The sequence below is a fragment of the Danio aesculapii genome, chromosome 22, assembly GCF_903798145.1.
Source record: "Danio aesculapii chromosome 22, fDanAes4.1, whole genome shotgun sequence".
NCBI lineage: Eukaryota > Metazoa > Chordata > Actinopteri > Cypriniformes > Danionidae > Danio > Danio aesculapii.
The window spans coordinates 31945181-31958053 of NC_079456.1; the positions used below are offsets into that span (position 1 = coordinate 31945181).

Genomic DNA, 12873 nt, shown 5'->3' on the forward strand with positions numbered 1-12873 from the left:
ATTTGCATGAAATTATGATTTTATAAGGCTACAGTTTTTGTTGCAAAAGAACAATATTTATATAATAGTAAGCAATGGTGGAAAGAGTACTGAAAAATCATACTTACTGTAGGTAAAAGTACTATTATTTGCCCAAAAATGTAGTGCAAGTAGAGTAAAAGTATCTGTAAAACCGCACTCTTCCACCAGTCCTTACTCCTTATTTGCGTCTAATACACCAGTTTGTCATGGAGGCATGAATGAAATGTTCATGAGTGAAAGTGAAACTGACGAACTGCAGCTAAAGTCGAAAATTAATGATGAAAATTATATGAGACTCTGCAGGAAACATGGATAGCCTGGTGACGCAACATTTAAAAAGCCCTTTACAAAACACCTTAATTATTTTATTGTCTTATTTAGATTAAGGCAAATAACTATTACAGAAGTCCATGTAAGCTTAATCAGATTTCCAACATTACTAGCCACTTGCCATTTTTTACTAGCCACAATTTTGTTGTTGGGAAAATATATTTTATATGCATAAATATGAATTTGACATGCTAAAATGACTTGATTTAGATTTTGTGTTACGTCCACATGCCTCTTCATTCATTTCACTTTTTGTGTGAGCTTGCTCAATGAGCATGAGCAAATGGGTCATGGTTTCATAGTGTCACATTACAATCAGTTTTTATTTCACAGGACTTTTCAGAGCTCAAAATTAAGGATTTACCAAATTTATCTCTAACCACACTAAAAATAAATAAATAATTATTTCTTAGCCACAAAATTTGTGTCAAAACAAGCTAAATATAGCTGTAGACTATACTTTTTATTTAACAAAACATATCTTAAAAAACAACAACAACAAAAAAAACAATTGACATTTAAAAAATTATTATTGTCATGTATCTAAAATATGCACAGTAATCTGTCTTGGCTAAAGGTCCCAGATCACCCGTTAACTACACATAAATGGGAAGTTATTATCCTATTAAAGCAGTGTTATTGTAAAAAAATGATAATTAAACCATATTAACAGTAAATAACTAAGTAAATGAAAGCAGGTGACAAACATACCGTAAGTGATAATGAAAGAATGATCACACGCACACGGTTAACGTTAGGCCTATTATTCATTTGTTCAAATAATGGTTAAAGCGAAAGCAACCAGTGCTGCTTACAAAAAGTCTGGAGCTCTGGAAAGCAGCAAGACTGTGGGTGCATGAGCATAACTTTTTGTCTAGTCTATTTGAAAGAGAACCGATCTTCTAGGCACGGTTGCTTCAAGCAAGGAAACGGGGGCGTGCACGTGTTTTAAACAGTTGCGCGCATCACCTCAGCTGTTGGCGCGAGTGACTATCCTCTCATTCGACATTCACCTGCTTTCTTTTGCTCGCGCGTTATTTTTGTCAGTCATGCTGCTTCTAGATTCTAAGATCGCATTTGCACCCATATTGGGCCCTCCTTATTGTCGAATCTTGCTTTTAAGAAAACTACAATTTAAAAATTACTTTCAACCAGCCAAAGTGGCTAGTGGTGGTGTCTGTCTAACCCGCCACAGCTAAAATTGGTTTGCGGGTGTTAATGTAAAGCATTGTTGTTAATATATAAATGTATATAATGTTATTAAGGTAATCAAAAATCGCTGTTTGGAGCTTATGTAGGCCTACAGTTCAAAATTCATGTTTAACTGAATAAACGGTTAGTAAACACAAGTACATCTTATTGAACATCATTTATTTTCATCACCAATTATCATAGTAGAACAGTTTCTCAAGCAGTTTGAGATGCATTTTGGAAACAGGAGATGAGCCCCTGGTCTAATGCGCCACCTGGCTTGAGAAACCCGTTCTCAAAGACATACTTTTAGCCATTATTTAGGTAGCACACATATTCTGATTCACTTTATTTGTCAGACGGCTCACCGGTTTGACTTTCATTCACCGTCATTTATTTTAAAAATCACCCGGTCCATTTTATTTGTATATGTTTTACTCGAACACATAAACTCTACAGGTGCCTAATAGTTAGATGTGTAGCTAACATTGATCAGATTCACTCTAGTTAACTGCTTCCATGTTAGCATGTCATGTTTGATGTGGTAATTTCACAGAAGGAATACACACAGGTTCGAAGACTCGGCCTGGCATACATCCACGCTAAAATATCAAGGTGAAAGTCATCATAGCTTGCATAGAATAGACCCAGCTCCCAACCCCACTTTGAGAATAGATTAACGGCGATATTTATTTTAATCGCCAGATAAGAGTCGTTAACACTGATAACGGCCCACCACTAATATATATATATATATATATATATATATATATATATATATATATATATATATATATATATATATTTTTTTTTTTTTTTTTTTTTTTTTTTTTTAATTTATTTTTTTTTTTTTTAATTGTCTGAAATTTCAGGGATTATCACCATAAAATCAGTCCCTTTTAAATTGCAAAAAAACAAACAAACAAAAAAAAAAAATTCATGAAAAACTAGGGGAGCTGTATATATAGAGAGAGGTATGAAAAACTAAATTATAGCTTATGTTTAAATTTGACTTATATATAAAAATAATGTCGTATTTTATGACATGCTGGAAATATATACATGTTAGGTCTGGTCAAAAATGCATCATTTATCATGATGAAAGGAACAATAAATATGCGCATAGTAAGTCCTATTTTGAATTCATATGGAAAACCAATGCCACCATATTTCTAAAGAGACCCAAACCTATTTTCAGAAATCTTTGGATGACTCCTAAAAAATACTCTGCTGTCCAACTGACTTCTATCTCAGTCTCTCTCACCTGTATCGTGTCCCGGCGCTCTGTCGTGGCGCAGGAAGAATCGCACCTCCGCCCTCTGCTGACCCCAACGCTGCAGCACTTCAATGATTCGCTCACTGTCACCAATCACACGCTCTGAGAAAAAGCAGCGGCCAATAGGAAACAAAGGATGCAAATGAGATGACAAAGAACCATTCTGGAGTAATGCACCATTGCACCTTTACACCACAGTCACACAGACAGGTGCAGCAAGAGCAGTAGAATTCCTCCAATGAGTTAAAGAGATCGTTCAGCCAGAAATTATATATATGTATATATATATATATATATATATATATATATATATATATATATATATATATATATATATATATATATATGTATGTGTGTGTGTGTGTGTGTGTGTGTGTGTGTGTGTGTGTGTGTGTGTATGTATGTATGTGTGTGTGTGCATATATGTATGTGTGTGTGTGCATATATGTATATGTATATGTATATGTATATATATATATATATATATATATATATATATATATATATATATATATATATATATATATATATATATATATATATATATATTTTTTTTTTTTTTTTTTTTAAATATATTTTTAATGCCAAAATTGTTTGCAAATTTCTGGGAATTATTCTGGGAATAATCTAAATTATAGCTTATGTTTAAATTTGTTGAAGTTGAGGTCTGAATTATTAGCCCCCCTGAATCATTTGCCCCAGTTTATTTTTTTTCCCCAATTTCTGTTTAACAGAGAGCATATTTTTTCAACACATTTCTAAACATAATAGTTTTAATAACTCATTTCTAATTACTGATTTATTCTATCTTTGTCATGATAACAGTAAATAATATTTGACAAGATATTTTTCAAGACACTTCTATACAGCTTAGAGTGACATTTAAAGGCTTAATTAGGTTAATTAGGTTAACTAGGCAGGTTAGGGTAATTAGGGAAGTTATTGTATAATGATGGTTTGTTCTGTAGATTATCAAAAAATATATATAGCTTAAGGGGGCTAATAATTTTGACCTTAAAATGGTTTTTAAAAAAATTAAAACTCCTTTTATTCAAGCCGAAATAAAACAAATAAGACTTTCTCCAGAAGAAAAAATATTATCAGACATACTGTGAAAATTTCCATGCTCTGTTAAACATAAATTGGGAAATATAAAAAAAAAAAAAAGAAACAAATAAATAAAAAGGGGGGCTAATAATTCTGACTTCAACTGTATATAATAATGAAACCTAAAATTAACATTATTGCTCTAAAAACACTAGATAAATTGTGATTTATGACTAGCGTGTGTCTTTCCCTGGCTAGCACAAGCCATCACAGGAAAGAAGATTGGATTTTAGCAGCTGATCACATGATGAACAGAACGTTCTAATCACACCGCGTCCTAATCACAATGTGTCAAAGGGTTATAAAGAAGCTGTCATGTTTTTTTTTTCTGTAAATCATTTTTCTAAAGGAGCTGTTAACATGTAATTGAACCAGATTTTGGTGAAAACCCAAACAATACAAACCTTAGTTAAAAATGAGTTATGTGTAATAACAATGAAATGACACAAGAAGAAGGTACTGAACTACTGAAACGTATTTAATACTTTAAATACATGTAAAAGGCTTTCTTGGAGATGGCTGCTTAAAGACGCCTCTCATATGGAGAATGAAGTCACATGACTTGCTCAGGAGTGAGTTTTTCACAGTCTTTAACGGAGTGTAAAAATCTTGATGGCTCTGTGGGTTTCATCTATCAAATATGATCTTTAATTTGTATTTTCTATTGGATTCTGATCAGGTGGGCCATTCTACAGCTTGATTTTCTTTCTCTGAAAGCATTTGAGAGTTTCCTTGGCTGTGTTTTGGATCATTGTCTTGCTGTAATGTCCATCCTGGTTTTATCTTCATCATCCTGCTAATGTAGATGTTGGACTGAAGCAGCTGATATTCATATTTACATATGATGAAGGGCAGAGGGTTGCTGCAGAACTACTGAGAGATTTCAGCTGCAGTCTGGGCTTTCGCTGCCTTTCTACACTTCCCTTTCTTCATGTGTTCAATACTTTTTCCCTGCATCATTTCATTTTATTAAACATAACTTCATTTGTAATCTAATTAGATTTGTTTTCTTTGCATATAGTATATGGATTCTTTGGTTGTTACCAACATCCGTGGAAAATTTCAAGTCAACGGCATTTTTAGAAATATGTTTTCATGGAAAAATGGTGACATACTAAATACCTATTTTCTCCTCTGTATATACATGAAATAAGGGTCAGCACAAAAGTAATCTAATGTAATCCAAATGTAGTCAGATTACATCACTATGAATATCTATAAGTAATCTACACATCTCTGCCTGTGTGTCAGCAGCACTTACCAGATCCTCTCCACATCTCTGCCAGATAGCAGTCCACTTCTCCTGGCTCTTTACACATGTCCAGGACATCTCGACACAGAGTCTCCGGTGTAATCGGCAGCTCCGTGAAGTGTTTGTCACTGTTGCTTAGGTACACCGTTAGGAACATCTGGGGCAAAGAAAAAAGAGACAACATGGTATGATATTAAAGGAGACAGGAAAATATTATACAGAAGAACATGTCCTCTGGAAAACCATCTCTATATCTATTTGCATTTATCACCGTAAAATATTTGATGAAATATATTTTAATAAATTATTATAATTAGAGTTACTGTTATTACATTTAACGGTGCATTATATTTTCACTTTCTTTCATTATAGTCATTTCATTCTCATTCATTTATTTTATTTCGGCTTAGTGCCTTATTTATCAGGGGTCGCCACAGTGGAATGAACCGCCAACTATTCCAACACATGTTTTACGCAGCGAATACCCTTCCAGCCGCAACCCAACACGGAAACGTTTCAATCTCATTCATGACATTTTATTCATTTTAGTTTTAAGTAGGGCTGAACGATATATCGTTTGAGCATCTATATCGATATCCGCAAGTCACATCGCAGGATTAGATTATTTATTAAAGATTAAAGATAAAGATGCTATTATTTCTAAATGATTTATACAATGATGACCATGTTATTTTATGTTTGTTCAATTTCTGTACCTGAATACTGTTAGACTTTCCAGAAAACTTTAAAGCGCTGTTTTTTTTACTTATTCTTGCTCTGTTTCATTTATATATGCTTGTAATTTTTTATGATTTATGTAAACCCACTGCATAGAAAAAGATTTGGCCATCCCAAATCGATCTAAATGAATGAAATCTTTGCAAATAGAGCTATTTGATTTATCTGGTGGGATTATATATTCATTTCGCAATATCAATATATATATATATATATATATATATATATATATATATATATATATATATATATATATATATATATATATATATATATATATATATATATATATATATATATATATATATATATATATATATATATCGCAGCAAAACACAATATCGTAATGTCAGACTTTTCCAATATCGTGCAGCCCTAGTTAAGTAATAATAATAATAATAATATCTCAATTTAAAATGATTTTAGGCAACATTTCTAATCGTTTAAATTCTGGTTTAATACTAAAAGTGATTAAAATCACTAAATATAAAACTGTAAAATAAATTTAAGCATTAAATTTAAATTTAATATAAAATAAAAATATAATGAACTGATGTTTTTTTTATAATTATTTTTTAGGGGTTTTCACCTTTATTGGGATAGGACAGTGGAGATTTTACAGACAGGAAAGTGTGGGGAGCAGAGATAGGGGAAGGATCGGCAAAAGACCTCAAGCCGCCAATTGAACAAGTCGGGTCGCCGTGAGCACCCTGGTGCTATGTGTCGACGCACTTACCACTAGGCTATTGGCGCAGACTTTTTATAATTTTAAGTAAAAAAATGAAAATAAAATATCTTTGTTGCTAAAATGATTACATTTATTATCATATACTTTATTAAAAAGTATCAACTTAAAACTTCTGCTATCAAAAACTGCTGTTCATAATTTATTTCACTTCATTTACATTTTTGTCATTTCAACTTAAATTTGAGTGATTTAGTATGCCAACTTAAATTTATTTAACCTCATTGTCAATTGTTTTTTATCTAATATTACTTTATAAAATATAATTAATTCAGTTCAATTCAGTTACACTGAAATCATTTAAGTTAACAATAGCTAAACTAATCTAAAAAAGTTATATTAAGCAACAAAACGTTCATTAACTTAGTCCCTTATTCAGGGGTTGCCACAGCAGAATGAACCGCCAACTATTCCAGCATATTATATATTATATTATATATACTACAGCCAATTTCCCCAATTCAGCTATAGCGCATGTCTTTGGACTGTGGGGGAAACCGGAGCACTTCGAGGAAACCCACACAAACATGGGAAGAACATGCAAACTCCACAAAGAAATGCCAACTGACCCAGCCGGGACTTGAATTAGCGACCTTCTTGGTGTGAGGCGACAGTGCTAACCACTGAGTCACCGTAACAAATTAAGTGACAAATTGTATTCAAAAACCCTATACTGAATACCGGGAAAAAAAATAGTTCAGTTCATGCATCATTATGAATGCTCTTAATCATCCAGACCACTTAAAGATATGCGTTTGCATGCCAGATACCCACGTAATCTTATAATACAGCTGTGCGTGTGGGGGAACATGCCAAGATGGATGGTTGACAGAAAAGAAAAGGCTGTATTTCTGTCTTGGCACTTTAATTGCAGCGGCACAGATGGCTGTCACATCGAGAGGCTTCTTATCCAGAAATAAAACACAAGCCCAGGGTAATTACTCACAGAGCAAGAAGTAATTGATTTGTAATTCTGAAGCGAACAGCACTTTTGGCGGAAAAAGACAAGGTTTTTGTCAATGTGGGCTACGTCATTTGAAAAATAATACTGTATATCTTATGACACGTTTGTGATAAATTGTGATCATTAAAGGGATGGTTCACCCAAACAATTAAAATTCTGCCATAACTCACCCTGCTGGTTTTTTCTACTGTTGAACACAAAAGAAAATATTTAGATGAATGTTGAAAACGGTATAGCCATTTGCTAGGTTTCTATCCACCTACTTTAGGCGCATTTTGCAATATTGCATAAAAGATTTCTAATGTAAATGCCAAGATGGGCATACATTTTGAAAAAACATATTAAAAATTTACGCGCACAATTGAGTAAGATAAACATAATATCCGATTCGAAAAAAATGTGCATAAACTACAGTCGAAACACATTTACTGTATAAATTATAACATACAATACAACTATAAAATAATACGTTTTTGTTTTCAGATCATGCGATAATGCGCAATGGGATGGCAACAATTGACAAACAGAGCGACAACATTGTTAAACATCTCAAATGTTGTGTTGGTCATTCTAAAAATCCCTCAACCAAAGTAGTGCTAGTTTTGTTCGCAAATGTTTTATGAGACATTCCAGTTTTATGCATATTAGAGCTGCTCAATATTGGAAAAATCTGACATTGCAATATTTTATTTTGCTGCGATTTATATTGTGACATGAATACAATTTCGGCAGACGACTTGAAAAGCTCTATTTGGTATTAAATCATTAACTTAGATTAATTGGAATATTCTTGTAGTGGAGTGAATCAAAGAAATTGCACGAATATATAAATAGGATTAAAGTGAAATAAGTAGTTAGATATTCAGTTACAATAATACGATACGATATTTTCATAATATTTTGCACCTGATAATGATAGATCACGATTTCAGCTAGAGCTGCACGATTAATCGGAAAAAGATCGCAATCTCGCCTCGACCCTACACGCGATCTTAATTCAGCTTTTCTACGATTCAGCCAATTATATTTTTAAGGTCAGGAGAGAAGCGTAATGGCGGACGCACAAGCCTTCACAGCAACATGGACACCTCCAAATGACGTTAAAAGTGTCAAATACTGTATTTATGAGGTTTAATTCACCCAAAAATGGCATTTTTGTCTTAAATGTAATGATGTAGACGCGGCCACGAAATCACACGGGAGCTGACGTTTGTTTACTACCGAGAGGACACGTGTCCGCCATTGATGTCTACTTTAGTGAACAGAACCTGCATAGGTTGTGAATAACAGCTAATAAAGTTGTAAATAACCTTCAGCTTGTTGCAGGAACTTGTTGCGCGGGAACTATGATTTGCATGTGTGTTTTTTTCTCAAAATGACGGCAGCCATGAGCCGCATTCGGCAGTGAAAGTGAAAGTAAAACCGGCGCGCACATCATTTAACTTAAACAATCATATCGCGTTTTGGAGTTATGATTACAAGCGCTTAATATGTTTTTTCTTTCATAGCGAACACAAAGTGTTGCACATGAAAATAAATGTTTACTTGATCAGTATAACTACTTTACCCTATATAGTGTTGAATATAATGCAAGAGAGATAATGCCAAATGTTTCATTTTACCAGTGAAAACAAATGGTCTAATAATGTTGTCAATGACAAATGACAAGCATACGTCTCGAACATAATAATTCAACTTCAGAATTATGAATAGTTGTATTCTGATGTCATCACTTTACTGTGATTTAACAAACAGGACATATTTAAAGTCTGTTCAAGTCCACCCTTTCAAGTCTATACAAAATTTTGCATTTTAACCAACAGTAGAACTACACATAGGCCTAATATTATTGTTGTTGTTTTACCACGTTTAGGAAATAACAATAATAGCCCACTTATCTTAACCTTTATTTTACATCTACAAAATCATGAGAAAATCGTGATTATATTTTATCTATAGCAGATTATATTATATAATTCTGCTTTATTTGTATAGTCATGGACACACTTGGTTGTAGAGCAAGTAGTTTGACCGTTTTCTGCTGTTTATTATTTGTAGTATTTATTTACTATTTGTTTGTTTATTTGTTTCTCCCATAGGCAACTGAATCCGAAGTTCTAAAACAAATCGCAAAAACGAACGCACTTCCGCATTGGAGAATAAGGTCAATATCATGATATTTATAAATAAGAAGGTAAAATGCAACAAAAAGTTATAGGATGTATTACTTTTATTAACAGCACACATGGTTCTTAGAATTGCAAGACATATGTTCAATCCGCCATAACGGGAAGTGCCACCTCATGCATATCACTATTGTGTCCTGCTCCTATTGAATAATCAAATGTAATGTAAAATGTAAATACTGTACATTCTCCATTGCTGATCATCAATAATAATCCCCACTCCACATTCCAGATGCTGCGATGTGACTATTTTGAATGCACACATTGTCATATCGATGCTGAAATTATATATTGTGCAGTCCTAGCGTATATTCTAATCTGAATCTTTTTGTATGGAAACATAGCAATTGATTTCCATTGTATTTCTTCCTACTATGGATGTCGATGGTTCCAAAAATGTTGGAGGTAAACTCATAAAGATATGCAAGTACCTGAGGATGATAGGGTTGCACGGTTTACCGGTACTATGGTAGTATCGCAATATTATGGCTCCAAAATACTGGTGGTGACACTGTAGTTTATAAATGATTGTATTGTCATTTACAGTCTATCTACAATAGATAGTGTTGCATGTGGAAAAGTCATTAAAATGCTCACACGTTTGTGCAACATTAGACCATTTTATTTGAATAGTCTGCGGAGCCCTTTAAGGTTGCACATTTTCACATGTTTTCTGACGTTTCAAACGCACACCTGAATCAGTTCATTTCGGTCCCGTCAATGATTTAGTAGCTACAACAACCGCAATAATCTCTTAAAAAGAACGACTCACATAGTGGAATTTAGAATTACTTTGGATTGTTGCCTGATAAGACTGAAAAAAAAAAAGAAAACAATAGATGAAAAACCCAAAATAGCAACAGGAAACATTGAAATGACTTTTGACCACTTCAAATAGCCTAATTTTGTTGGGAAAAAAAACTAACTTTTGTAAAAAATTTGGTATAATTTGTATCTTAATTTTAATGTATTTTTTGTTGGTCTGTTCTCTACAAAATAAACAAAAAGAACTAACACATTTTAGGTGAAGCGAATTAAATTCAAGTAGACCTATAATAACAAGTAAAATGTAGTATTTCTGACTATTTTAGTTATAATTTGAGTTATGAATCACAGTATCGCAATAATATTTGGGTATAGTATCAGGTATAGTATTGTAAGGTAAATTAATGGTATCGTGACAACCCTAGAGGATAAATAAATAGAGAGTATACTTTCATTTTTAGGTAAAAAAATCCCCTTAATAAATAAAGACATAAACTCAGCATTTTAACTGATAAAGAATGGGCATATTTTTGAAGGACAATTGTGCTTGTGTGTTTATTTTCAGACTATCGGCAGCAGAGTTATTACCACCGCTGATAGAGTGCAAAAACACTCAGCACTTCTCCTTTACTATGCGTGTATGTGTGTGTGTGTGTTTGGCAAGCAAGCAGAGCTGAGGTACTGTCACGGCAGATGGGTAGAGAGGCAAAACTCAGCGGCTCTTCCACCTTAACTTGAGTTACACAACGGGGCAGGAAATGCATTTATTTTGATCATACTCAATTCTGATTGTTCAAATTTGGCATTCTGCAGTCAGACGCGATTATTTTTATGCATTCTGGTTTAGGCAAGGTACGATAACCATTTTCATGGTATACCGCGGTTTGGAAAAGACAAGGTTTTAAAAATGCCAAAAATTTTCTATCATACCGTTCCTAAGGTATGTGTAAGATTTTTTAATTACATTTTTTGTTCTTATTTTTAGGGACAACAGTATCTCCAGCAGAAAAGATATCCAAACATGCCATTTTAAATGAAAAGAAATCTGTGTTTTTGAAACTAATAAAGACAGCAGAAGTCAATGATTCATTTGAATTATTTAGCCTGACATGTTTACTTTTCCAAATTATTATAAATCTTTCAAAAACAAAATTATATATATATATATATATATATATATATATATATATATATATATATATATATATATATATATATATATATATATATATATATATATATATTGTTTTCAAAGGGGAAAAAAGTTTTTGTTTTTTACCCAGACATTTAAAAACAATATATTTTAGAGCAGTGAGCACAATACCGTGAAACTGTGATATCTTTATCCAAGGTTATCATACCATCAGAATCTTATACCAGCCCATGCCTATTCTGGTTGTTGATTTAAATGTCAAGGGTATTTTATGTGCAGTTTTAAAAAAAGTTAAGCTTCAAATAGGCATGGGGTGGTACAAGATTCTGACGGTATGATAACCTTGGATAAAAATATCACGGTTTCACCGTATTACAGTATTGTGATTAATGCTCTAAAACATATTCTTTTTAAATGTCTGGGTAAAAAACTAAAACTTTTTTCCCTTTTGAGCACAATATATTTTATTTTGATAAACATTTAAAGTATTTTAGAGCAGTAAACATGTCCGACTAAATGAATTATAGACTTCTGCTGTATTCATTTGTTTCAAAAACAGATTTTTTTACAATTTAAAATGGCATCTTTGGATATCTTTTCTGCAGGAGATACTGTTGTCCTAAAAAACAAAAAAAAAAGTAGATAAAAAAAAAATCATACACATTCCTTAGAAACGGTATTGCAGAAAATTTTGATGGTTTTAAACCTTTAACCTTGACTTTTCCAAACCGCAGTATACCTTGAAAACGGTTATCGTCCCATGCCTAGCTTCAAATTTAGTTGTTCCAAATTGCTAGAGTTTCTTTTGTCCATTGAATGCAAAAACACATATTTTGTAGAATGCTGAAAATTGGTAGTCATTGATTTCCAGTCATTGATATTCTGCCTTCTCCAGAGTGCTCAGGACCTCAGACTGGGCCGAAGATTTACTTTCCAACAAGACAATGCCCCTAAGCACCCAGCTAAAATAATGAAGGAGTGGCTTTACAACAACTCCATGACTGATCTTGAATGGCCCAGTCAGAGCCCTGACTTAAACCCAATTGAGTTTCTTTGAAGAGACCTAAAAATGGCTGTCCACCAATGTTTACCATCCAACCTGAGAGAACTGGAGAGGATCACCAAATCTAGGTGTAAAAAACCTG

The 12873-nt window shown here is 32.9% G+C and overlaps 1 protein-coding gene across 2 annotated transcripts in view; it reads right to left on the reverse strand.

The window, feature by feature from the left end:
* The window catches only part of tp53bp2b (tumor protein p53 binding protein, 2b), a 46540-nt gene that overhangs the window by 24872 nt on the left and 8795 nt on the right, over positions 1-12873 (reverse strand). For both annotated transcript variants that reach the window (XM_056447697.1, XM_056447696.1), the window contains exons 2-3: positions 5187-5334; positions 2807-2920 (exon numbers count right to left, since the gene is read on the reverse strand). In XM_056447697.1, coding sequence (XP_056303672.1) covers positions 2807-2920; positions 5187-5334 — 262 coding nt within the window. The remainder of the gene's footprint in view (positions 1-2806; positions 2921-5186; positions 5335-12873) is intronic.